This window comes from Balaenoptera ricei, chromosome 14, assembly GCF_028023285.1.
Source record: "Balaenoptera ricei isolate mBalRic1 chromosome 14, mBalRic1.hap2, whole genome shotgun sequence".
Classification (NCBI taxonomy): domain Eukaryota; kingdom Metazoa; phylum Chordata; class Mammalia; order Artiodactyla; family Balaenopteridae; genus Balaenoptera; species Balaenoptera ricei.
Window position 1 is genome coordinate 18,845,687 of NC_082652.1, and position 27,804 is coordinate 18,873,490.

Sequence of the window (27,804 nt, forward strand, 5' to 3'; positions counted from 1 at the left end):
CACAGCTAAGTTATGAAACCCACGTCGGCGCCCAGGCACACTGCTTCTAATAGGGGATGTTTAATGATTAAGTGTATGCCTGCATTTCGCTCAACTTCATAGAAAGCCAAACGCAGTTCCTGGGTGACAGCTGAGGACCATGGAACAGCCACAGGTGCCTAATCGTCACGTAATCGTGATCCCTATCATCTTAACACCCAGAGCATCACAGCTGAGAGCCCGGCCCACGCACGCGCACCCCTGCCTTTAAATAGTGCTTCCAGACCCCCTTCACATAGCAGACAGACCCTGTTCTCAGACCCCACAGGGGAATCCTGTCTCAGGCAAGGACACACATTTCCTTACCTGGATTTTCTCACTGCTGATGAGTTGAAGCACTTTGGGATTAATGTCTCCTTCATCTAAGGAAGCAACCAGAACACAGCGAATCATCACTAAATACCACCCCTGTGCACAAGCCACTGGCATCTGCTGGTTTTCTGTCCCTCTGTGACCAAGACCTCAGCCTGGGAGATAGATAGCTGTCAGGAAATGCGGATCAAGCATCTTCCTTTGACTTTTTTTTTTTTTTTAAATAGGGAAAGTGAGCACATAGATGGAAAAAGGGACTTACCTATTCGGCTGTTGGCAAAGGGTTGATTTAAGCTTTCTGCATAGCCTTCTTTCTTTCCCCTGAATATTTCACTTGTAACCACCTTTTGCTGCATCTGGTAATACACGATTAAAAGTACAAAATGGTAGCCATGAGGCTTTTGGGGACCTAAAGAGGTCCACACTAGTGCTTGCTTTCCTGAATAAGTAAGGCTCCTCAAGGAGCCTTGTCTTACTTCTGCATAGGAGTCAGAACACATAGAAGTCAAACACATTTGGCTTTGGCCAAAATGCTCCAAAAATTCTACTGATTAGAGTCTGAAGTTGACACTTATGCTTGTCTCTACTTGCACTGACTTCCTGGAAGTGGAATTTTCAGAGCTGAGAGTTTCTTCTAGGTCAGAGATCCCAAACTGCAGCCCGTGGGCCAAATCCAGTCAAGTTTTTTTGGAGTGCAGCCATGCCATTCATTTACAGGTTGTCTCTGGCAGCTTGTGTGTACCAGGGCAGAATAATTTCAACAGAGATGGTGTGGCCGGCAAAGCCTAGAATATTACCCTCTAGCTCTTTACAGAAAAAGTCTGCCGACCAGCAAATGAACATAAACAGAACCACGCCACCAGCAGAGAAGGGGCCCTGCATGCTTTGCAGTTCAGAGGCCGGCTAGATGGTGTTCCCATGGTAACAAGAGCGATGCTACTTTTAACAGCTGCCAGTTAACGAGGGCTCTGTGCTAAGTGGTCTACATGCGTTTCATCCTCAAAGCATGTATGAGGCATGAGCCTTGTGTGACCCTTGGCTTACAGGTGAGATGGTGGGTGAGGATTGCTGACTCTCAAGGGGCCAGCACCCACCCCCTCCAGCATCCTGCCACCTGCCCGCAACGCCACGTCCCTACCAGGGCTTTCCTCTCGGCTGTGATCCCTCGGCAGTACTTCCGGACCAGGTTCCTCATGCACATTTTCCTGAGCAGATTCGATGCCTGCGTGGAGAACACTCTTCTTTTCCACCTGCCTCCCTCACCCGCCCCCGCTTTAGGCTTCAGCCGCCAAAACAGAAGCTTTGAAAGCACAGCTGAATTCAGTTTGAGGTAAAGGACAGCATTAATATTTTCTAGTCAAAGAAAGCAGCTCATGTTCCAGTCTTGGGCTCACTGTTCGCTACTGCTAAACTAGTGGTTCCTAATCTTGAATGAGTTTTGAGTCACCCGAGTTGCTGGCCAGGAGGTTCCTAGAGACGCTGATTCAATGGGCCCGGGTTGGGGCCCAGGAATCTTAGTCACCCCCACTCTGCGCTCCAGACACAGAGGGTCCCCAGAGCATCTTCTGAGAAACACTGTTCTAGGCAACAGTCCCTAAACCCATCTGAAATGTTACATCACGGACAGAAACCATTTAGGAGTGCTCTGTTGAAACAGACCTCCACGGGCTTTATAATTCTAGAGAGGATATACGAATTCTGAGGAGTTAAATTCCTTGGGCATCACTCTTGCAGGGAAGTGCTTTGTCTGCTGAGGCAGCCCTTTCAAGGCAAGGGAGGCAGCACCAAATAATATACAAGTTAAGCTCCATCTGTGCCCACGTCATTTGCAACGTGAGTTCTGGAACAGTCCTTACATTTTCCAAGATGCCAGGAGGCCTCAGCCAGCTCTTGTCCAAGACGTTCTTTGGGACATGATACCGAAGATTCAAGATGTAATTCTTCCGCACGAACACGATGAACTCCTCATTGTCAGGACAGAGGGGCTTGTTGCGATGGATGAATCCCTTTATGAACCTAAGCGGGAGAGAGTTTTGTTAGTTTTCTATTTCTTCACTTGCCATTTCTTCACTGAAACTTGTGTTCTCTCCCCCACTGGTTTGATTCAACGGTGGCCAAAACGGTGGAGATTATTTTGTTCGCCAAGTAGGGCCACAGGCCAAATCTGGCCCAAAGATATGTTCTATTTCACCCACACCATTTTTTGTTTTGTTTTGAGTGACTTGAATTCATTGCCAACAACAACAAAAAACTGGGAGGTAGTACATGAAAGCCAGGTATCCAGCTTTCCTTGAAAAAAAATCAAAAGATCTGCCAACACTGGCCTGGCTGCAGTCTGCTAACGTGGAGTAGTGACTGCCCCTCTTAGGTGGACTGAGCTTTCCAGTTTGCCGCAGTCCCTACCCTACCTTATTGCCTTATCCCAGCTCATGAGACTCGCTGGCCCTGCCTGGCCTCAGAAGGCATTCGGCTTTGTGACTTTTGAACTAGGCTAAGAGAAACAACAAACGTTCTGAGTTGTGATCACTGTCAAATTAGGGAGCTCAGAGGAAGGAGATGGAACAGAATTCCTAAGGGTTGACATCCTGCAGGGAAGATTACTTTTCTGCCCAAAGCCAAAACCTCCAAGTCCATGACCACCCTCTGCAGCACAATAGCACTTAGAGACCTTCCTCCCTACTGGACCCAACTGAGAACTTACTTTCTTATAATCTGCACAGCCCACTTTCTCCTTTTGGCCTCCTTCCGAGCCAGGGCTCCACGCCAGTGGGCTTCAAGTTTAATGGCTGAAAGAGTTCACTGCTGGCATTAGAAGGTGAGCACGATCACTTAAATACAAAAGCCTTTTCCAGAATTATTCACCCACTCCACAAACACCTGGATGCCCAGGTCAGCACTCCGCTAGCCCTCGAGATGGAAAGTGGGATGAGAGTCGTCAGTCTCTGCCCGGACGTGCCCGGACGGACAGCTGAACCCGAGTGACAGAGGCGCAGAGGGTGCTGGGAAGCTCCAGAATTACGCAAGGGGGTCAGTTTTCTGAGGTCTTTTTGAGGGACCAGAGTGGCACTTGATGGCACAGATTAGTCTCGCCCCTGCATTTGCTTTGTCTCACCCCGTGTTTAGTTTTAGTTGTCTACATTAAAAAAATGGGGATACATAAATTGGGACACACAAAAATTAGATTTCTGGCTTGTGTCCCAATTTTTAAATGCTTTTCAGATTTTTTTTCCAGTTAATTCAGATATTCAAAATGCTTTTCTTTTATTCCTCATGGCCACATTGTTACAAAAACAAACAACTGGAAACAACCCAAATGTCCATCAACACAACAGCTAAATTGCGGTACGCTCGTATAGCGCACAGGGGTCAGCAAACCGCGGCCCTCGGGCTGGCCACCTGTGTCTAAGTAAAGTTTTATTGCAACAGAAATGTCGCAGAAGAAAAATACAAACAGCATAATTTTATGGAGTTCAAAACATTCCAGCCTACAAGTATATTATTTAGTGATGCATCCATAGATGATAAAATTATAAAGAAAAACAAATAATGCAAAGTTCAGAATAGTTGTGTGTGTGGGGGGATGCTGAGAAGTGACCAGGGAGGGACAAAGTGCAGGGGCTGCAAGTGCATTCGTGGTGTTAGTAACCTTTAAAAACAATTACTCTTTAAACATGCATGGACTTCCCTGGTGGTGCAGTGGTTAAGAATCTGCCAGTGCAAGGGACATGGGTTCGAGCCCTGGTCCAGGAAGATCCCACGTGCCGCAGAGCAACTAAGCCCGTGCGCCACAACTCCTGATCCTGTGCTCTAGAGCCTGCGAGCCACAACTACTGAAGCCCGCATGCCTAGAGCCTGTGCTCTGCAACAAGAGAAGCCACCGCAATGAGAGAGAAGTCCGTGCATTGCAACAAAGACCCAACTCAGCCAAAAATAAATTAATTAAAAAAAAACATGCATACGTTGTGGATCAAATAAAACATGTCTGTGGAACAAGTATAGGCTGCATTGTTATGTAGAGTAAAAATGAGGCCCCAGAACCGGACCCTGAGAATGCCCGACACCAAGGCTTCAAGGCCAGGCAGGCGAAGAGAATGCTCAAAGGAGCCTGTGCGTCTAGGTGCCACGTGGATGAGAGGGAAACTGTGGTCCGTGGCAAACCTGAGCGGTCCTGTTCAGTTCTTACCTGCTTGTCTTTTTCTCACGTATGCTCTCCTTTCCAGGCAGCCTTTGTACGTGGCTTGGATTCTCGCAACTTAAAAGAAAACAAAACTTTTGGTGAAATGGCTTTCAGTTGTGCAGCTTGGTAGTTGTGACCTTCAGAGGAGGTGTCGGCAGTGGCCCTAGGGGCGTGCAGCGTAGAGGTGACAGAGGAAGCCACGGGATATGACAGGACAGAAATGAGAGAGGGCGGGTTACATTCAGCTTGAGTGCCAGAGCTGGCCAGTAACTGGGGCTCCCTTTCTTCCTCTTGCCTCCCCCCAGCTAAGGAACAGAACCACCACCTGGAGGGCTTGCTGGCCCCTGGTTCTAGGCATTATATTTCATCCTCCCACCCAACCCTGCAAGGCAGGCGGGCATCAGCACATTTCACAAAGGGGATCACAGAGCCAGGCGGTGAAGACCCTTGCCAGGCGCGAGGCAACCACGCGGCTGTGAAGCAGGAGTGTGAACCCAGGGCTGTGGAACCACACACGTGCCCTTAGCTCCTCCATTCACAGTGCGCCCCCTGCACCCAGTGACGGGTCCCCCCGCAGACCAAGCTCCCCGAGGGCCCCACACACCAGCAGCATCGCATCCCCTGGGAGCTGGGTAGAAATGTTAACCCAGGCCCCCGCATTCAGCACCTGCCCACGAACCCGATCTGGGTGATCCGTGCCCGCTGCCGGAGGGGTCAAAAACAGACCACCAAGCACAGTGGTTACGAGCCCAGGCCCTGAAGCCAGACAGACACACACTCAAACCCCAGCTCTGCTGCTGTTGGGCCTCAGCTTCGCCCCATGTAAAGTGGAGATGATAATACCACTCGTCCACAGGTTTGTTCCGAGAATACAATGAGATCATGAATACAGCAAGCACTGAGATTACTCAAGCAGAGCTGGTCTCAACAGGCCAGGTGAGATCTCAGAGGGGAAGCCCCTACTCTCTGGTAGTTTTGATTTGTGATTTTTTGCATTTTCCTCCCGTCTAAGTTTTCTTATTTACCATTCACAACGAACACCCTGGCTGTGGGCTTTGCAGCTACACCTTCTGACATCAGACACTTATACAAATGAAGTTTTAAAAAAACCTTCACTTAAGGGGGATGGACTCCGTGGGTTTAGGTTCTGGTGTGGCACAACAAAGTTGGATCCAAACTAAAAATGAGGCAGAACGACAGCGTTTTAAGTTTCCAGGTGCATCCATGACAGCCCTCCAAACATAAGGGATAAATTCACCTGTATCTTATAATCTTGTTGCCTTGTTCTGGGTTAAGGCATAAATTCACCTGTATCTTATAATCCTATTACATTGTTCTGGGTTTCCAAAGCCAGTGCTTCTAACATATCAAACACTCATGTTTAAGATGTTTCCCAAGCAAAGCTTGTGCATATCACATTCTGTTAAAATCAGGGCAGGAAAAAAAACCATACCTAATTGATGTTTACTAAATTCAAAGGCATCTTCAGTAGCAAACAGAGTTCTGGGGAAGCGAATGAATATTTTGGTTCTAGAAATGAAAAAAATGTTTTAATTATTAACTGGTCATCACCATCTGTAGTGGATTCAATAGTGTCCTCCCCCCTCCCCCAAAGTCACATCCACTTAGATCCTCAGAATGTGATTCTTATTTGGAAATAGGGTCTTTGCAGATGTCATCAAGGTAAAGATTGAGATAAAATCACACTAAATCCAATGAGAGCGTTCTTAGGGAAAGACACACAGAGAGACGCAGGGGAGAAGGCCATGTGAAGACAGGGGCAGAGATTGGAGTGATGCTGCCACAAGCCAAGGAACGTCAGGAGCCACTGGAAGCTGGAAGCAGCAAGGAAGGATCCTCCCAGAGAGACTTCAGAGGGAGCACGGCCCTGCCAACACCTGGATTTTGGCCTTCTGGCCTCCAGAAATGTGAGAAAATAAATTTCTTATGTTTTAAGCCAACCAGTCTGTAGTTAATTCATTATGCAGCCCTAGGAAGTTAATTCACCTTCCTAACCCAAAGTGACTTCCCTGGGCTTTAAAAAGTGATGACAGAGAATATGGGTCTAAGTTTAGAAGATCCCATCAGCCAGCAAAGATAAATTATAAATACTGAGCTCATATTGTCTGCCCTCTCAGGCAACCCACCCTTTGAGGGAAACTTCCCAGGCCAGCCACTGGGGGGCAGCAGTGCATCGTGCCACATGAACCCATCAGGTTTTATACCGGGGACAGATAACACCTCTGACCTCCCTGACCCACCTCCCATTGGATGTGCTAAGCCCTATTCCTCAGAAATCTGGCTTGGAAAAGTAACTGCTCCTTGGAGCAGGGCCCAGAATAGAAGAATAAAGGATGGAATGGGGCCAGGGTGGTCATAGAGGGCCATGTACAAGTTGGCAGGGAAAGCCCACTGACGGATTCAAAGGCAGAGATCCCTGACGTTGGAATCTCTGCGGCCTGGCAGTAGATCCTCTTCATGTGTGGGCCCTGTTCTTTGCAAGCAAATGAACACTGACCAAAATGTCTAAGAGAACAGATGAAAATTATCCTGGTTCACCCCACTGAGTTGTGCCTTGACGCTTTCAATGTGTACGAAAAGTCCTGCTCACGGACAACAACTCTACAGTAATGATACCTAGAGTTCTAGAACTCCACTTTCTGGGAGATGCTAGAGGAGCTTTCTCATCGCAGAAGTCCTAATATCCCCTCTGAGAAGTCATGCATACATTTTGAACAATGAAAGAATCTAGGCAGAGAGAGATTAGGGAATTCGCGCTGATACCCTCCTCATTTTGTGCACAAAGAAGCTCATCCCAGTCTCCAATGCAGGTTTAGAACCCAGGGCTCCTTTATACTTAACCTCCTCCAATAGGCAGCTATGTAGCCTTTCTAACCATTTAGCGCTTGTGATACGGTGCTTTGTAATAAGAAATATGTATTTGGTCTTTGCCCCGTTCCAGTGTCACAGCTCCCAAAACCCTTGTAATTTCCTAAGTGATTAGAGCAATGGGGCATCTTTTGTTATAATCTTTTGGGTTTTGTTCCTGAAATAGCTTCAAAGTGATAAAGGGGACATGGGTGTCTTTTTAAAAATTCTTTTCCATTATGGTTTATTATAGGATATGGACTATAGTTCCCTGTGCTATACGGTAGGACCATGTTGTTTATCTATTTTATATTTATAGTAGTTTGTATCTGCTAATCCCAAATTCCCAATTTATCCCTCCCCACCCCCTTTCTCCGGGTGTCTTTTATTATTTATAACAAACCCCTTTCAACCACACCACACCTGAGTTTATGCTAACAGCTGATGTTTGGAAAGCCCCTAGATAACCTAAGGATGGGAACTGGTTGCCAGGGAAACCAACCTTGAGATTAGAGGGTTGGAACTTTCAGCCCCACTCCTGGGGAGGGGAGAGGGGCGCGAGGTTGAATGAATGACCACTGTCCAGTGAATTTATCAATCATGCCTATGCCTCTATAAAACCCCCAAAAGGCATGATTTGGAGATCTTCTGGGTGCACCTGGAGAGAGCATGGGACCTCCGCACCCTCTCCCACATACCTTGCCCTGTGTATCTCTTCTATCTGGCTGTTCCCAAGTTATATCCTTTTGTAATAAACTGGTAATCCAGTAAGTAAAGTATTTTCCTGATTCTTTGAGCTACTCTAGAAAAGTTAATCAAACCCAAGGAGGGGGTCATGGGGACCTCCAATTTATAGCTGATTGGTCAGAAACACAGGTGACAAACTGGACTTGTGATTGGCCCCTGAAGGGAGGATGGACAGTCTTGGGAGACTGAGCCCTTAACCCGCGGGATCTGACACCATCTCCAGGTAGACTGTCAGAAGTGAGTTTGATTGTAGGACACCCAGCTGGTGTTAGAAGTGTGATGGAGTGTTTTGAGTGTGAGGGAAGCATTGAGAGTAGAGACACACAGGAGAGTTTTTACTTTACAGAGATGCATTTAAATTGAGTGAATGCAAGTATCTGCTTATAAATCTACGTAAACTCCTGAAAAATGAATCTCCAGGCTCAAGATGGATACAGATCGATTAGGAAAACATTTTGACAGCGATTTCCGGGACACTCACCTCCCTAACTTGTACTCCTCGGGTTCGTAGCCAATGTACTTGATCAGCCGCTCTACGCCCTCTGCTGGAGGCCCGTGCCAGTGCGGCCAGGTGTCTGGGCACAAGGACTTGTACCTAGGGAGGGGAGAGGCATGTTTAGGAAGCCGCAGACCTTACACTAACTAGCTCCCCTCGAGGTCAGCTTCACTCCGCTGGCCACGCCAACCACTCAGAGTAATAGAGTAGACGCATCACACCCACTTCCTAGAATTCAACAATATATACTCAGCAATAAAGAAACAAGACGGGGGCTTCCCTGGTGGCGCAGTGGTTGAGAATCTGCCTGCCAATGCAGGGGACACGGGTTCGAGCCCTGGTCTGGGAAGATCCCACATGCCGCGGAGCAACTAGGCCCGTGAGCCACAATTACTGAGCCTGCGCGTCTGGAGCCTGTGCTCCGCAACGGGAGAGGCCGCGATAGTGAGAGGCCCGCGCACCGCGATGAAGAGTGGCCCCCACTTGCCACAACTAGAGAAAGCCTTCGCACAGAAACGAAGACCCAACACAGCCATAAATAATAAATAAATAAATAAATAAAATTTAAAAAAAAAAAAGGGGGAGTTCATTTAAAAAAAAAAAAAAAAAAGAAACAAGAGGAACTGTTTCAACAGGGTGGGAGGTTCGGCCTGTCTTCATAGAACAATGACCTCACATCAGACACTCTACCCAAGAAACTCAATTCTGCTCCTAGGTGTATACGCAAGAGACATGAAAACATATGTCTGCACAAAAGCTTACACGTGAATATTTGAAGCATCATTATTTATAATTGACAAAAGGTGGAAACAACCCAAATGTCCATCAAAAGACAAAGGAATGTATAAACAAGTACAGTCCAGCACGGGAAGAAAAGGTATCATGCTTGATAAGTGATGAGGGATTTTTCAAGGGTAAATTTTGGACCCAAGGTTGACTTAAGAACCTGATTTCAGTATAAAATGCAACTCCCTTCTAATATGTGGTCGCGATAAAGATAACCATGATGTCTGTAATGTAATGAAAAAAGTGAATGCAGAATTCAGAAGTGCCTGTGGACTAAGGCTAGAGCGACACAACTGGAGCCACCGGACTGGAGCCGCACTGCTTGGGTTGGAGCCCAGCTCAGGAGCCGGACAAGTCGCTTCACCTCCTCGCTTTGCGGCATAAACAATGAATGACAGGACCTTCCTTGTGGGGTCGTCACGAGGTTGAAATGAGATACCCCATGGAAAGTATCTGGCACAGTCAGACTTCAAAAGCTGTTAGCTACAGTACTCCTATTACACTTCCTTCCCTTAATATCATTATATGGTTTGTATTATTTTAAAATCAAATGTCAAACCATTAAGAACATGTTTATTTTCCTGGAATTATACTTTATGAGAAAATCCATTAAGGACATCGCAATGAACTGAATGTTTGTGTCCTCCCGCCCCCAAATTCATATGTTGAAGAATCCTAACTCCCCCAATGTGATGGTATTAGGAGATGGGGCCTTTGGGAGGTGATTAGGTCAGGAGGGTGGATCCCTCATCCTTGGGACTTGTTCCCTTATAAAAGAGACCCCAGAGAGCTCCCTTGCCCTCTTTCCACCATGTGAGGATGTGATGAGAAGAGAGCAGGGTGCAATCCAGATGAGGGCTCTCACCAGAACCTGACCGTGCTGGCTCCCTGATCTTGGATTTCTAGCCTCCAGAACTGTGAGAAATAAACTTCTGTTGTTTATAAGGCACCCAGTTTATGGTACTTTGTCATAGCAGCCTGAACTAAGACAGGCATTAAGTGTCACATGTTCTTCCCTGATGACTTCCCTCTGTTACTGCCACACACAAAGGTACAGACACATGCCAACCCCAGGGAACGCAGAGCAACGCCAAGCCCTGCTCCCTCCTGTCTGGTGCAGGCCCCTCACTAGCACACACCATCAAAGCTGTCTAAACATGGGCTAGACAGACACAGAGGAGATGGGGAGATGCTTTAAATGCCTGCAGGGTAGAGGGACTCATAACTTCTGTCCTTTTTAACTCTGACATGCAGTCGCTCCCTGATCAAGGGAAGCAGTGCCAGGGAGGGTGCACACATTCGGACATCTCCAGCCCATTCCCGTGGGCCTCTCCTGCCTTCCCCTGGGCCACTGTCCTGCAGCAATGCCAGCCTCCTAGCTGGTCCGCAAGCTGCCCAGTTCCCACCTCCAGGCTCTGCTGCCCAGACAGCTGCCTCCAAATATCCTCATGGCTCCCTTCCTTACTTGGAGAGGCCCTCCTGGACCACTCTTTCCCCAACCTGGATTCATTTTCCTTCAAAGAATGTTCGCCCCGCCTGACCTCCTATATCTCCTTGTTATCGCCAGTAGAAAGTACACTCCATATGGGCAGGGGTGGGGTCTGTCTTGTTCACTGCTGTTACCCAGCACCTTGGACAGTCCTGGTACAAAGCAGGGGCTCACTAATATTTATAGAAAGAATAAACAAGCCCGATAGCAGCAAAGTAGGAAAAAACGCAGGAAGACTGGAACGGCAAATGCCTGCGTGTTTTGGGGCCGGGGTGGGCAGTAGCTGCTGCTTCCATCTTCACTAGACTTCAGATTCAGAAAAATGGATGAGATAAGGGTGAATGACAAGTCGCTGATGAGCAAAACTGGTATGTCAAGGAGGTTCTCCCCACCTAACCCTAACCCACCACAAAAAAAAAAAAAAAAAAAAACCCTGGCAAAAAGACTGGCAGATCCTCAAACAAACACTGAGTTATCATCTGACCCAGTAATCTACTCCTAGGTATGTGCCCAAAGAAATGAGAGCATATGATCACACTAAAACTTGTACTTGAGTGTTCCCAGCAGCATTATTCAGAATAGCCAAATAATGGAAACAACCCAAATGCCCATCAACAGAGGAATGGATAAATAAAATGTTGTCTGTCCACACAATTGAGTATCATTCAGCCATAAAAAGGAATGAAGTGCTGACACATGCTATAACATAGATGAACATTAAAAGCATCATGCTGGGCTTCCCTGGTGGCGCAGTGGTTGAGAATCTGCCTGCCAATGCAGGGGACACGGGTTCGAGCCCTGGTCTGGGAAGATCCCACATGCCGCGGAGCAACTAGGCCCGTGAGCCACCATTACTGAGCCTGCGCGTCTGGAGCCTGTGCTCCGCAACAAGAGAGGCCGCGATAGTGAGAGGCCTGCGCACCGCGATGAAGAGTGGCCCCCACTTGCCGCAACTGGAGAAAGCCCTCACACAGAAACGAAGACCCAACACAGCCATAAATAAATAAATTAAAAAAAAAAAAAAAAAAAGCATCATGCTAAGAGAAAGAAGCCAGACACTAAAGTCCATATATGATACGACCACACTTGTATGAAATGTCCAGAATAGGGAAATCTATAAAGACAGAAAGTAGAGTGGTGGTGGCTTAGGGCTGGGGCAGGTTGGTAAGGAGTTAGGGCATTTATAGCTAAAGGGTATGAGGTTTCTTTTTGAAGGTATCAAAGTGTTCTCAAATGGACTGTGCTTGCATAGATCTGTGAATACCAGAAACCACTGATGCTTTAAGTGGGTGAATTGTACAGTCGGTGAATTATATCTCAATGAAGCTGTTTAGGAAAAGAAAACCATGGCTATCCACTGGCAGGGTGGTCCCCAAATGGTGACAGATGAAAGAAAAAAGGAGAGAGGACAAAAAGGAGAGGGGGGTGACAACCAGCCTCTGACTCTAGGCTGCTTGAGGGTCCCACGTTTCCTTCCTACCTGCCCTTCAGACGGGCCTCCAGTGGGACACCTGTGATGGTGTTTCATCTGTGAGGATTGGGATGGAGATGCTTATCCAAATGTACCTATAGCGTAGAGCAAAGCCGGGCAGAGATTTCCAAGGCTGGTGTCCCGGGCCCCGCTGAGCCTTCCAAGGTAGTATTTGGGGTGGGGTTGTCTGTAACTCTTTTCACTGTTTCTAAAACCCAAAGACACTTATACTGTTTCTCAAGATAGAACCACACAGGTCAATAAAATCCTCAGTGTATTTAGCTGAAATTGTATCAACTCAAAAGGTTAATGCTGACGATACTCATCAGAGGTTTAGATCAGCAGGTAAATCATTAAAAAACAACAGTGAGGAAAGAGATGGTTACTTAATAAATGCATATAAACAGATATTAATTATCAAGACACGAGGCTCATGGGAGAAAAATAAGCAAGATCCGTGGGTAGAGAAAAATCTGAGATTAAATGAGGGGCTGAAAATAAGAGCACCAAAAAACGATGAAGTTTCAGAGCGCAGGATCTTGATGTAAATTGCAAAATGCAAGGAATTGGATTGAAAATGTAACGTCATGCACCTGCTTTTTATAATTATGAAATTGTACTTCAAAAGAAGCCTAATATTCACAAATGAACCTATCTACAAAACAGAAATAGACTCACAGACATAGAGATCAGACTTGTGGTTGCCAAGGGGGAGAAGAGGAGGGAAAGGGATGGCCTGAGAGTTTAGGGTTAATAGATGCAAACTATGACATTTAGAATGGATAAACAACAAGGTTCTACTGTATAGCACAGGAAACTATATCCAATCTCCTGGGATAAACCATAGTGAAAAAGAATATTAAAAAAAGAATGTATATATGTGTATAGCTGAGTCACTTTTCTATACAGCAGAGAGAGGCACAACATTGTCAATCAACTATACTTCAATTTAAAAAAATTTAAAAAATAAAAAAGAAGTCTAATATTAAGTTAAAATACGAAATTACTGATATTCAACCATGTTGACCCACAAAAAGAACCATTTTATTATGCTTCTCTTGCGAGTGTAACAATGTGTTGTTTTCTTGGTAGCACGAACAACATGCAGCCCAACTGCATGCACAAGCAATTTGGGCCATAGTAGTAGTGGTGGTGGTTATATGATTAAATCCTTACAAACTCCTCGAGAGCAATTTAATCCCCGTGTTACACATGAGGAATTAGGTCTCAGTTGGAAGAGAAAGAATGGGGATTCCCACCCAAGAATCTGTGGCTCCAATGCCCATGTTATCACCACTACACCTGTGTCTCTGGACAGCCCATGAGGCCAAGGGGATTGCTCCCAGACTGACCGCGCTGAAACCAGCACCCATGGTCGCCATGGGAAGGGTCTTCCCCAGCCAAGTACGACCCCAAGCGTGCATGTCCCATGTCTGCCCCCTGGAGGCAAGTCTGTGCATCGCGTCTTGTACTTCCTAGATTCCAAGAAGTTAGGGGCTTAGCGAAATGAAGAGAAGGTGGTAAACCAAGTCAGCTTCCTATTCTCTGAAATGTCAGTGTTCATCACTGTCACCGCTACAGCAGTTAAGAAGCAAACGGAGTTCCCTGGGGGACAGCCTTTTATTCATCGCCACACACTTCACTGGCTTCACATCAACAAAACAAACTTTACCTTTGCAAGAAATGCTCGTATTTCCGTCGGTACGCAAAGCCGGCCCGTCTCACCCGCAGGTGCTCCATCAGCCCCAGGTACTTGACCTGATGCCTTATGAGGAAGTCATCGAACTTGCCTTTGGAAACACAGAAGGAAGAGTGACGGTGAAGGACCCTGTGGCTCTGTTTCAACCAAGGCAGACCAGAGGCTGCAAGCTGACGATCTGTGGGCTGGGTCTGGCCACCAGGCATGTTTTGTTAGGTCCTAATTGTGTTTCTCTTCATGGGGGAATTTTACAGGAAAATCTGAATTTCTGGTTTCTCTTGAAAATCCATGAGATCTGGCCATTCTGGGCCTAGAGCCCCCCATGGCAACAAATGGCCCTAAGGAAGGAGGACTGCCCGTTTAGACAGGGTGTGCCCTCTCCAGTTGGCCACAGTCCCCTCCGTTCCCTATTGCATTACAGCTGGTCTGCTTCACTCATTCGCTCTTCCTGCCTGGATTCTATAAGCCTTTGACTGTACAGCTTTGTCATGAGACCATGGCACAAGCTTAGAAAACACCCAAGTCATAGACCATTTTGGAAGATTCTTCACTGGCTGGAGAGAAGCAGTATTGCTTCCCCTCACCTCTGAGGTCTGCTTGGCTCAGCTGTGTTAGTCCTGAAACTGGCCACGCTCTGAGCAAAGCTCACACAGGACCATGAAAGGAACCCTCCTCCTTATTCATTTGTCTTCTATTATTTAATACAGAGAACAAGCAGCAAGCCTGTGGTGGTTTTCAGGACTTTCCCCACCGTCGTCTTGGTTTTCCTCCCAGCCTCATTTCCCTAACCTCAGTGTTCTGAACAATTCACAACTCACTGGGTTCTTTACTCTCGTTGGGCTTGATGCAACGGATGTATGAAGGTTCCTTAGAGGTGAGAATTTCCAGAAGGCTGCTCAGACTGTTTTTAAACTGAGTTCCCACCTGCAGGGAGAGAGAGAATGAGCTAAACAGACGCCGTTGCTCCCCATTTATACAGAGAAGACTGGTTAAATCACAAGACTGGCCCTTTAGACCCAAACACTCGACAGACCATTCTACTCGTTACCTGTCATGAACTGTTTTGTCCATTAAGAGAAGGCTTTGAATGTCCTGGTCTGAGAGGCCCAAGCTCAGTCTTGTCAAGTGGAGGCTGGACAAGCACCTTTCCAGGATGCTTCCCTCACTTGGCGAATACAAAGTGAGCACCTCGTGGGAGCCGGCATTGCTGCTGAGCCAATAACCCTCCACCACCTTCCTGTTTCCTTGTTACCAAGCTTCCTTTATGACACTCGCACTACTGTAATTTCTTTCTTTATTTGATGATACAGTAAGTCCCCTACATATGAACAAATTCCGTTCTGAGAGCACATTAAGTCCAATTTGTTCATAAGTCCAACAAAGTTAGCCTAGGTGCTGAACTAACACAATCGGCTATGTAGTACTGTACTGTAATAGGTTTATAATACTTTTCACACAAATAGTGAATTAAAAACAAACACAAAAAATAAGAAAACATTTTTAATCTTACAGTATAGCACCTTGAAAAGTACAGTAGTGCAGTACAACAGCTGGCATACAGGGGCTGGCACTGAGTGAACAGGCAAGAAGAGTTACTGACTGGAGGAGGGAGAGGAGGTGGGAGATGGTAGAGCTGAAGGATCGTCAGCAATGGGAGATGGAGGGCGAGCTGCAATTTCACTCATGCCTGACGTTGATGGCACGCACGTCTGCATCTTTGAAAGTTCGCAACTTGAAGGTTTGTGTGTAGGGGACTTACTGTATCTTCCTATACCGCCTCCCACTAGATTGTAAACCCCACGAGGGCAGGAACACTGTCTGTTCTGTTATTGGTAGATACCCCTGTGCCCAGCACAGTGCCTGACACACAGTAGGTGCTCAATGAATGTCTGCAAATGAACACACTGGTTCTAACCTTGGAAAATATATATTTAGTAGAACATTTAGAGAGTGATACTTCCAAAAAAAGGAGAGGACAGCTTAAAAAGCATAGGTAACAAAAGTACTTGCACCCTCTGGGTGATTTTTGCTACCTTTCCAATTTTGCACAGGCATTTCCCCCTGCCACTCACTGTTGGTGGCCTTCTCCGGTTTTCTAACTCGGCCACCCGGAAGCATTCCTTCAGGATTCTGTTTTTGGACCTGCACAGCACCTGTAGGTAAAGAGAAATGAGTACCACATTTGCTGCTTCAGAAATCATTAAGGGGTCTTCAGGAAAGTTCACGTTAAGTGTGCACAATGGACCAGAGCCATCTGCCTTGGGAGCACTTGAAGAAGAAGAGGGGAAAAAAACACAATCATAGGGACTTCCCTGGTGGTACAGTGATTAAGAATCCGCCTGCCAATGCAGGGGACACGGGTTTGAGCCCTGGTCCGGGAAGATCCCACATGTCTCGGAGCAACTAAGTCCGTGTGCCACAACTACTGAGCCTGCGCTCTAGAGCCTGTGAGCCACAACTACTGAGCCCGTGTGCCACAACTACTGAAGCCTGCGCGCTTAGAGCCCGTGCTCCGCAACAAGAGAAGCCACTGCAATGAGAAGCCCGTGCACCGCAACGAAGACCCAACACAGCCAAAAAAAATTAATTAATTAAAAAAAACCCACAATCACATGTAGAAGAAAATGTTCAAATACAGACAGTTCCCGACTTAACGATGGTTTGACTTTACAGTGGTGTGAAAGTGATGAACATTCAATAGAAACCATACTTTGAATTTTGGTTTTTGATCTTTCCCCGGGGTTACAACACTCTCATGACACTGGGCAGCCCAGCAAGCCACGGCTCCGTCAGCCACGCGATCACAAGGGTGAACCACCAATACACTCAAAACCATTCTGTTTTTCACTTTCAGTACAGTATTCAATCAATAACATGAGATATTCAATAATTTATTATAGAATAGGCTTTGTATTAGGTGATTTGGCCCAACTGTAGGCTAATGTAACCATTCTGAGCACCTTTAAGATGGGATAGGCTAAGCTATGATGTTCAGTAGCTAGGTGTAGTCAATGCATTTTCAACTTATGATATTTTCAATATACGATGGGTTTATCAGGATGTAACCCATGTAAGTTGAGGAAGACCTGTACTATATCCAGTGCTCTGTCTACTTGGTGAGGCCATCTGATTATTTTTCCTTGGACATGATGAAGCAGTAATTATTTCCAGTCCAGCTAGGCTGCTACAGAACAAACCAGCTCTTTAAGAATGATCTCCAAGATATGGTGTTAAGTGAAAAATAGCAAGATGCAGGACCACACGCATAGTGTGTATGAAGAGAAAAGAAAAAGGGGGAGACACACACACACACACACACATGTCCTGGTCTGTACCATCGCTGGGAGGATACACAATAAACTGGTTAGAGCAGCTGGCTCTCAGGAGAGGGACTTGGTGACATGGGTCCAAGGACATCAGCTTTGGTATGTCTGATTTTTCCTTCTGTGCATATCTTTTCAAAAATTTTAATTTGACACACTTACAAAATTTTTTTCCTTATAGCCATACGATGGAGGATGATTCAGCCTTAAAAAGGAAGGAAATTCTGACACATGCAACAACATGGATGAAGCTTGACAACATGATGCTAAGTGACACAAGCCAGATACAAAAGACAAATACTGTGTAATTTCACTTATATAAGTACCTAGAGTAGCCAAATTCATACAGAAGGTAGAATAGTGGTTGCCAAGGGCTGGAGGGGAGGGGGAATAAGGGAGTTAGTGGTTAATGGGTACAGAGTTCCAGTTTTGCAAGATGAAAAGAGTTCTGGAGGTGGATTGCACAACAATGGGAATGTACTTAACACAATTGAACTGTGCACTTAAAAATGATTGACAGAGTAAATTTCATATTATGTATGTGTATTTTGCCACAGTTAAAATTTAGAATTTTTTTAAACTCACCCCAATTTTAAACTCACAGTGGCATAAGAGAGTAATTTGCAGATAGGAAATTTTAAAAATTAGAAAGCACCCATCTCAGAAAGTACAAGGAACTTCAGCCCTGGTGGAAAAATTGGGAGATTTAGAGATTCTTCCTGTGGGAAGCACCCTCCCATGGATGGGTTTGTGAAGGGGATGGGCAATGCCCACAGAGGGGAAAGCCACGAGGGGAATACTGTCTCCCATTTGTCCAACAGGACCTTCCACTCCAAGAGGAAGGCATCAACAGACCCACTTCACCGATGGGGAAATCTGCCATGAGACCCCCCTGCTGGGACAGGGTCAGGCTGAGACTCAAGACCCAGAGAGCACCCGCCTGGAGCAAACATCCAAAGTTAGGAATCGCTTATCCATCCTGAATCCCAGAGGTTGGGACAAGTGGTCCTAAAGTGGTAGAGAAAAATAGGGAAGGGCAGAAAACACTCCTGAGATGAACCGTTTGCGTGTTCTCTCTGAAAATGTCTCTCTAGGTTTAAGCTTTTTATAAACCAAGCTCATTAAATACGATCCAATTTTTAAAAAACAGTTAACTATTTTAATACAAAATAAAGGCTTAAAAAAACCCAAGGTTTCTCTGATCAGTGAGGCATATGAAAAGAGATGGGATTTCATTGGTAGCCCCAGGGGCATATCCTGGTTCCAGCCCCACCTTGAGATATGACCTTGAACAAGTCATGATCTCTCTGGGTCTCAGTTCTTCATCCTTGGTTTGTGTCACCCCAGTATATTCCCACTGCTCCAAGACAAGATCTCTATTCCTCCCTGGAGACCTCATCCTGCTGAGCTCTCAGCCCCCTCTAACACTGCCTGTCACTGAACACATGCTGAGCTCACCTGGGCCTCGGGGCCTTTGCAGGTCCCTCTACCTGGAGTAGCCCCTGATCTTCCCAAGTCCAAGATCCTTCTCGTTCAGGTTTCAGTTCAAAGTCACCTCGACGAGGGTGTTTTCTCTGACCACTTAGACTAAATTTAAAATGTCCCTCTCAATCATAGCTCCTTTTCTTCATAGCACTTCTCACTGATGGATAACTTAATTGTGTATGTATTTATTCTCAGCCACTCCTCCTTCCCTCCCCACCCTGCCCCCACCCCCCGATGATAAGCCCCATGAGAACAAGGACTGTCTTGTTCACCACTGGGACCCCAGAGCTAGCACCATGCCTGGCACACAGGAGGGACACCACACACATATGAATGGGTTTGTTGAGTCAAGTGTTCATACAGATGATCTTAAATGTCTGTTCCGGCCATGACATGCTGGAGTTCTAATATAATGCATGGAAGAGAAAAGTCCAGAAGGCCAAATCTACCCCAAAATTAGTATCACAGGTGATATCTCATAACCATCAGAAATACATATACTTAAGTTTCAGACTTACTTCTTTCAGATGTCTGTAGAGGAGATCATTGTTTTTTTCCAAGAATCCTGTAAAACATTGAATGAGAAATCCCTGAATCAATGTTTTTGACTAAAAATACAATTCCGTCCCAACTGATTGCAAAGGGAAATCCTAAAAATAATCTTTTAGGATTAGAGTTTCTCAGCCTTGGCAATACTGGCATTTGGGGCTGGATCATTCTTTGTTTTGGGGGCTGTCCTGTGTATTGTGGATGTTTAGTAGCATCCCTGGCCTCTACCCGCTAGATGCCAGGTCTCTAGACACTGCTAGATGTCCCTGGGGGATAACGCCATCCTTGGTCAAGAGCTAAGTCCTCAGAATTGACCTATAGCTCACATGCTACACGCGAAACCCCGATGAGCTATCACATGAATGTAGAGTCTTCACACTGAGTATTGTACATGTGCCCTAGTAAAGAACTACACATACAATGAATGACATTGAAACAATGGAATGGAGCTGAATTCCAAGGGTGGCCAGGTGAGATTATGTAGATGGATGAGAAAATCACCCCCACCACTGACAAAAATCAAGCTCAAGCATTTGGACTAGTGGTACCCAATGGCATCAAAGGAAGACACATTATTTCCAATTTTAAAACTTGGCTTATCAATGCTCACTTAAAACCTAGCCAGTTAGTAATTAAATTAGTAACTAGATGGCATTATAAAGCCAAAACCAGCTAAAGATGACATGCATCAGGAAAAAAAAGAAAAAAGATGCATCAGCAATGTCTAAGATACAACCTTTTTAGATGACAATTTGGACTTATCAAAACATTTCTATTGAGGTAAAACATACATAACATAAAATTTACCATTTAAATTATCTTTAAGTGTATAGTTCAGTGGCATTAAGTGAATTCATATTGTTGTGCAACCATCCATCCATCTCCAGAACACTTTTCCTTTTCCCCAACTGAAAATTTGTACCGGTTAAACACTAATTCCCCATTCCTCCTCCCTGAAGCCCCTGATAACCCCTACTCTACTTTCTGTCTTTATGAATTTGACTACGTACCTCACGTAAGTGGAATCCTATCGGATTTGTCCTTTTGTGTTTGGCTTATTTCACTTAGCACAATGTTTTCAAGGTTCATTCATGTTGTAGCAGGTGCCAGAATTTCTTGCCTTTTTAAGCCTGAATAATGTTCCATTGAAAGGATAGAATACATTTTGTTTATCTGTTCATCCATCGATGGACACTTGAGTTGCTTCAACCTTTAGGCTATTGTGAATAGTGCTCCTATGTATATGGGTGTACAAATATCTGTTCGCGTTCCTGCATTCAGTTCTTTTGGATATATGCCCAGAAGTGGTCAAAAGGAACTTTTGATAGAATCTTTAACTTAGCAATGCCACTTCTGGGAATTTATCCTAGGTATATAATGTGCACAAATGGGCTAAGTGGAATAGACAAAAATGTCAAACACAGCAGTGTTTACAAGAGACAAAGCTGGAAACAACCAGAGGCCATCAAACAGATGACAGGACACAGCGCCACAGGGAGTACCTGTAGCTTTTCAGAAGAAATGCAGAGGAGCCTGTTTGTTGCTATGGAGAGCGAATGCAGGTCTGGAGGCAAGAGGCCTGGGTGTGTGACCTTGGTCAAGTTATTTAACTTCTCTGAGTTCAGTGCCTCACAGATTAAAAGGGGGCTAATAAGGCTACCCACCTCACAGGGTGGTTCTGTAAGGTCTAAGCGAGCTACAGAGGTAAAGCATTTGGGACAGTGCCTGGCCCATAGTGAGCGCTCAATGAATATTAGTTGGAGTCCAAACGATTGCCAATATCCATTAAATGAAAAATGCAAAAGAGATAACCCAAAATAACAATCTGTGTTATTTAGATGTGTGTGTGTGTGCACACGTGCATGTCCCCACGTGTGTAAGTATATGCATAAGACATTCTTATTTTCCAGTTGGTTCTTGTGGTTACCTCAGGGAGAGACTAAGAATAAAAGGGGTTTTTAGTTTTCCTTTTGTACTTTTCTGTACTGTCAGAAATTTCTAGCCTTACATGTGTATTACTTTATTCTTTAAACAAAAATCAATAAATTATATACGTAGAGAGATTTGTCCTATTTAAAAAGTTTTTCTTTCTTATACCACTCTGTACTTAAGGGAAAAAACCTAATACACAGTATTTTACTTTTTAAAGATTTTTTAGCAAAATAAACTTATTTAGAAGCAGAAATTATCTAAAACCTAAAGCAGAAGTGACAAAAGAAAGTGTTTGAAAAATGCTTTGGAAAAAATGTTCACAGCAGCATTATTTATAATAGCGAAAAAGAGGAAACAACCCAAATGCCCATCAACTGATGAAGAGATAAACAAAATGTGGTGTAAACATGCAATGGAATATTATTTGACAATTAAACAGGAATGACAACGTGGATGAACCTTGAAAACATTATACATTATATAAGTCAAAGAAGCCAGACACAAAAGTCCACACGTTGTGTGATTCCATTTCTATGAAATGTCCAGAATAGGCAAATCTACAGAAACAGAAAGTAGACTGGTTTGTTGCCTAGGGCTGGGGGAGAGGGGCTGGGGGAAAATGGGGAGTGACTGCTAATGAGTAAAGGGGCTCTTCTTGGGGTGATGGGGAAATGTTCTAAAACAGAATGTGGCGATAATTGCACAACTGCAGAGTGAATATACTAAAAACTGTTGAACTGTACACTTTAAACGGGTGAAATAGATGCTATGTGAATTATCACAGTAAAGTGGTTATATATAAAAGTAAAAACTTTAAAAATGCTTTTAAAATGGCATGTTTGCACGCGGGGCTAGGGAACATTTGAGACTGATGTGCAGCATTTTTTCAGTGGACTCGGGGGCACCTGCATGGCTGTGACCTGTGACCTGTGCCCCACAGACACTCACCCTCGGTGCAGTATGTGACCTCTCCCGCATAGTGGAAGAGCCGGAACTCCATCCAGCCAATCCTCTTTCTGCCCTTTGGACCTGCCAGCTTTCGGCTGCAGCAAGACAGAAATAGACATGGACTGAAACTTTCTACTTCACTGCAACCAAATGCACCAACATATAAAGCAAAGGAGTTGTTTAGGATTGTGACAATCAGCTGAAGGCCAGCACTGAAAGCTAACCACAAAGGGCAGCTCCCAGGAAACCTTGCCTCCTATTTCTTCTGGCTACAGACCAAGGTTTCTCTAAAATTAGATCCTTCCTTCTCATAAGCACCGAGGAATGGAAAAAAAATACATGAGTCACAGAAACACATTTATTTGTACAATGAAATAACTTCCATTTTTCTAGGTGATGTCTAAATGTCAGTTTTACTACTTTACACTTTTAGGATGCTGAGAGACTAAAATACTGATGAAACATTGTTTTTCAGATCCTGGTGATTCATAATTTTTTATAAATTTTTTGAAATGTATATACATATATATTATGTACACATATATCGCAAGTGCACAGCTCAATGAATTTTTGCAAACTGAATTCTTCTGTGTGACTTGTATCAGATCAAGAGACAGAACATTACTAGTCCCTGAGAACCCCCAACCTTGAGCCCTCTCCAGGTACAACCTGACATCTAACAGAAGACGTTGTTTTTACCTGGTTTGATATTTCATAGAAATGGAACCATATAGTATGTACTCTTTTGTGTCTGATTTCTCTTGATTACATGCTTTTGTGATTTACCTACATCATTGCATGTATTATAGATTGTTCATTCTCATGGCCATATATTATCCCATTTGTGAAGATGTTACAACTTATTTTCCCATTCTTGATTCATATACTTATCCAGTTCCACTTATGTATCCTTTCAATAGTCTATAAGGGGTTTGATGAAGCCACTACAATTTATTGAATCTTTGCTATGGCCAGAAATTACACTAGGTGATTTATGTAGTCATTTACAATGCTATATGGTAGGTATATTAATTATCCCATCTTGTAGAAGGGGAAACTCAAACTCAGGAGTATTGCTTGCCCAAAGTCACGTGTCTAATAAGTGGCTGAACTGGGATTCATAACCAGCTCCCTACGACTCCAGAGCACATGCCCTTAAATTCTCTCCTCCTTGTCTCAAAGACTATGTTAAATTTCTAGTTGATTTTCTGGGGTGCTGTAAATGCTCTATGTCTTCATCTGTGGGATGGTGATGTGGGTACGCACAAATATACTAATACATCTGGTTGTACAATTCAGATCTACAGACACCACTGCATGTATTTTATGCCTGAATTAAAAAGAGACATTTCATGCATGTGGACATGTCCAAAATGAAATGATGAATAAAGATACAAAATCTTAAAAAAAAAATTCTACTTGGAATTCACATGACCTTGACCCCTACCAACAAAAGTTGTGCAGTTGGCGTATCATCATGATATTTCTAGGAATGAAGAAGTATCTGTACTCTTGGAGAGCACTGTCCATATATCCAAGATAATGGAGATATAGTTGACCCTTGAACAACATGGGGTTTAGGGGCACCGACCTCCACGCAGTCAAAAATTTGTGTATAACTCATAGCTGGCCTTCCGTATCCATGGATTCAACCAACAGGGGATGGGATCACGTAGTACTGTAACTATTTACTATTGAAAAAAAAAGCCCATGTATAAGTGGACCCACGCAGTTAAAACTCGTGTTGTTCAAAGGTCAACTCTACGTGACCTTCCCCCATGCAACAGCCTCGCAATGAGACACCTACGTTTGGAAGTGTGCGTGCTTGCCCACTTTCTCTTCCAATCTCTCCAGGAAACTCAAGTCCGTAGCAGGACCAGGACGAATACATTCTTCATCCTACAAAACAGAAAGAGAAGTCTCTGTTCATGGCACCACCCTCCATCAATTCCAAGTTTAAATGCTCCCACCAGCTGGGGCAAAATGTAGTGGATTGAAATATATCATCTCACACAAGTTCGGGTGAACATTTCTGGAGGAGGAAGGGTAATCCATCACATGTGCTCAGCTTCTCAAATCTGATCAGGGAAGCTTGGAACCAGAGAGACTGGAAATTTCCATGAAAAGTCAACTCTCCCACTGTCTGACGCCTATGTCCAAAGTCTTCCCAGGGACACTTCGCAGCTTTCATAACCAGCTGAAACACTCAACTTCATTGTCTCTTAACCACTAATAACCAGCTGGCCAAGAACATACCCTCTTTTACTAGGAGCAAAGCCCTCAGGGAAAGCAAGCCGTAAAGCTAGTTGAGTATAACCTTTCCTGTTTCACAAGCTATGTCTATTTCCTGTTTTGGGTCCTCAACAGTGATAACATTTAATTGACCATCTTAAAAAAATGAATCAACCCTGTAGCTTTTATTAAAACAACAAAAAAGCTGGGTTCACGTTGGTGAAACAATTCTTACAAAGCAACATTTCTATGCTTTCTGATTCCATCTATGGCAAACCAAATAGAAACAAGTACTTACTACTAAGGTATTTTAAAATACTAGTCCAGCAATCTGCAGGCGCATTGAACGTACATGTACTAGCTTACATCAGTCTGTGCTTCCTGGACGTCCACGCAGCTTGTCCCCCCTTCAGGTCTTTGCTCAAATGTCACCTTCTCAGAGAGTCCTTTCTAGACGATCTTACCTAAAATTGAACCCCCCTCACCAGCACATCTAATCTTTCCTGCTTTTTTCTCCATTGCACAATCTGTGCATTTTGCCCATTCACCTGTTTATTGTTAGTCTCTCCATGCTAGAATTTAAAGCCTCTGAGTGCAGCTGTTTTGACCTGTTTTGTCCACTGCCATGTCCCAAAGCACAAGGCAGAATCCTGGCACAAAGTAAGCATTCAATAGGTATTTGCTGAACAGATAGATTCTGAATGCTTGCCATGTACCAGGTATAGTTCTAAGCCCTCTGCATGTATTATTTCACTTAATTTGTCCTTACAGCTCCTCTCTGAGGTAAGTGCTGTTAGCATTGGACCCATTGAAAGATGATGAAATTGGAGCTCAGAGAGGTTAAGACACCTACTTAAGCTTACACAGCTAATAAGCAGTAGGGCTGGGATTTGAATCGAGATGGTGCCCATGTTCCTGGAGACTACAGTCGCCACCCATCAATGTCCCTGGCTGTGCTTTAGAATCGTGGGTTCACACAGCAGTTAGTTGTCGGGGAGGCAGGAGGAGGAAGGGGACCACTAATTCTCATTAACAGGGAGGCAAACTGTAGTACAGATGATCCCGAATGGAAGGCAAGGCAGGGAAGTCACTTCTCACTGGCCTTCAGAATTTATTAGAGACATTGATGTTTGAAGTGGAATTGTGGATTCGAGGACCCTGATATTCTCAGAAGTCACAATAGTTCAAAAGAAGGTCACAGGCCCACTTCACGAAGCCTCAACTCAGGATCCGTGGATATTCTTTTTTTTTTTTTTTTTTAATTTATTTATTTATTTATTTATTTATTTATGGCTGTGTTGGGTCTTAGTTTCTGTGCGAGGACTTTCTCTAGTTGCGGCAAGCGGGGGCCACTCTTCATCGCGGTGCACGGGCCTCTCACTATCGCGGCCTCTCTTGTTGCAGAGCACAGGCTCCAGACGCGCAGGCTCAGTAGTTGTGGCTCACGGGCCTAGTTGCTCCGCGGCATGTGGGATCCTCCCAGATCAGAGCTCGAACCCGTGTCCCCTGCATTGGCAGGCAGATTCTCAACGACTGCACCACCAGGGAAGCCCCGTGGATATTCTTTATAAAGCCTTCCTTTAAGTCTTCTGGCTCCCTGCTCAGTGCCAAGCATGAAAGCAGCCCCTCCCCCAAGTGCCTAAACCAGGTCCCCAGTTCCCTGGCTCATCCTCCAATGTCTACGGAAGAGAGGCACGCATGCTTTCATTATAAAAGGTCTTTCCTTGTGATCTCCTGATGGGCTATAATTTAGGTCTGTGAATCTGAACAAGAGGAGAAAGCTCAGCCTAAAGCCTGGAGCAAAAATTCAGCAAAAAAGTTCAACTTGCATCCCTCAGTAATCCCGTGGATTTCACTCTTAACCCTTTGTAAGCCTGGGTATTGTAAATACCATTGAATGGGCCCCAAGTCAATGTTAATTTTCTCACCAGAATGGAAATGATTCCTTTGTGTCTCTCTTCTACCAAGTCACAGATGATCTTGTTGTTGAAATACTGAATTGGCTCCCACTAAAATGACAAAGATGAAAAAAATTCTCCAAGAAGGATTAAGATGAGCATCAAATATAATTCTTTTAAATTGATTTTCCAACTGTTTTTCCCAAATCTGATTTTTATCTCTAACATTTCAAAAAGAATACTTGCTGGATATCAAAATAACTTCCCATGAAATAAGCAGAGAAGGAGTGAAAAATAATCCTTAGTACTAATCCTGAAAAATCTCCAATGAAACAATATTTCTCAAGTAAATGTCTTTTGCTAGGTTAAGAAATCAAATGAGGAGAAAACATCGAAACATTTACCTCTATACCTTCCATTTCATATTCTGCCTGTTCCGCTTTTAGGGTTCTCTCAATTAATAGTTGCTGGAGTTTCTCATTGCAGTAATTTATACAGAACTGTTCAAAACTAGAGGTGCAAAAGATTTAAGTAACTAAAGCTACGTGAGTAGACCAAGTTTTAAAAAAATTGCTTTTACTTATTTTTAAGGATGCTTTTCCATACAGAAAAAACAAAGCCCTTATTAAACAAATAATTTACTAAATAGATCAGAAGAGTCAAGCTAAAAGACAGTTGCATTTTTTATAGTTATTCCGGTTCTAGAAAAGTCTATTAGGTAGGGGCTATGCAAATCTGGAGAATTTCTAGAAATAGGAAAATGAATTCCAATGACATCAGAGATACCATAAACCAGACTCAGACCTTAAAGAAAAACAAAGAACCAGTGGGTAACAACGAACTCACCCATTCTTGTCAAAGACTTCAAACCCATAGATATCCAGCAATCCAATAACAGTTTTCCCAGTGAAATCCTAGTCAAAGTAACACACACCGTTAATCATTAAGGTTGTTTACTTTGTGACACTCAAAACCTGGTAGCTGTCCCCGAATCTGGGACTTGGCTATCAATCTCATGCCTTCTCTCTCCAGCAATGGCTCACAGAAGAACCTTAGGGTAGAAATAATTTTTGCAGCCTGCCTCCTCCTGCCTGCAGCCTCCCCAGATCCCATCCCAGCTTCCTTATCCGTCACCGGAGCAGTGAAACCTTCATCTTCCGATTCACTTCCTTGCTTCAGCCCTCTTCAGCCTCCCAATCCCACATTCAATCCAAAAAAAAAAAAAAAAAAAAGAAGATAGAGAAAGAGGGAGAGAAAAGAAGAGGAAGAGAGAGACAAAAAAAAAAAAAAGAGAAAACAAGGAAGGAAAGGAGGGAGGGAGGGAAGGAAAGAAGGAAGCTATAAACAGCAGGA

At 44.4% G+C, this 27,804-nt stretch overlaps 1 protein-coding gene across 1 annotated transcript in view; it reads right to left on the reverse strand.

Annotated features, from left to right (window-relative positions):
* MYO1H (myosin IH) overlaps positions 1 to 27,804 on the reverse strand; it is a 43,971-nt gene that overhangs the window by 2,135 nt on the left and 14,032 nt on the right. The window contains exons 10-26 of the mRNA XM_059893637.1: positions 27,298 to 27,365; positions 26,856 to 26,961; positions 26,482 to 26,562; positions 24,129 to 24,220; positions 22,322 to 22,416; positions 19,411 to 19,457; positions 16,157 to 16,237; positions 14,903 to 15,008; positions 14,058 to 14,175; positions 8,625 to 8,738; positions 5,982 to 6,058; positions 4,535 to 4,603; positions 3,053 to 3,137; positions 2,208 to 2,367; positions 1,490 to 1,573; positions 614 to 707; positions 346 to 401 (exon numbers count right to left, since the gene is read on the reverse strand). Of these exons, the coding sequence (XP_059749620.1) occupies positions 346 to 401; positions 614 to 707; positions 1,490 to 1,573; positions 2,208 to 2,367; positions 3,053 to 3,137; positions 4,535 to 4,603; positions 5,982 to 6,058; positions 8,625 to 8,738; positions 14,058 to 14,175; positions 14,903 to 15,008; positions 16,157 to 16,237; positions 19,411 to 19,457; positions 22,322 to 22,416; positions 24,129 to 24,220; positions 26,482 to 26,562; positions 26,856 to 26,961; positions 27,298 to 27,365 (1,533 nt within the window). The remainder of the gene's footprint in view (positions 1 to 345; positions 402 to 613; positions 708 to 1,489; positions 1,574 to 2,207; positions 2,368 to 3,052; positions 3,138 to 4,534; positions 4,604 to 5,981; positions 6,059 to 8,624; positions 8,739 to 14,057; positions 14,176 to 14,902; positions 15,009 to 16,156; positions 16,238 to 19,410; positions 19,458 to 22,321; positions 22,417 to 24,128; positions 24,221 to 26,481; positions 26,563 to 26,855; positions 26,962 to 27,297; positions 27,366 to 27,804) is intronic.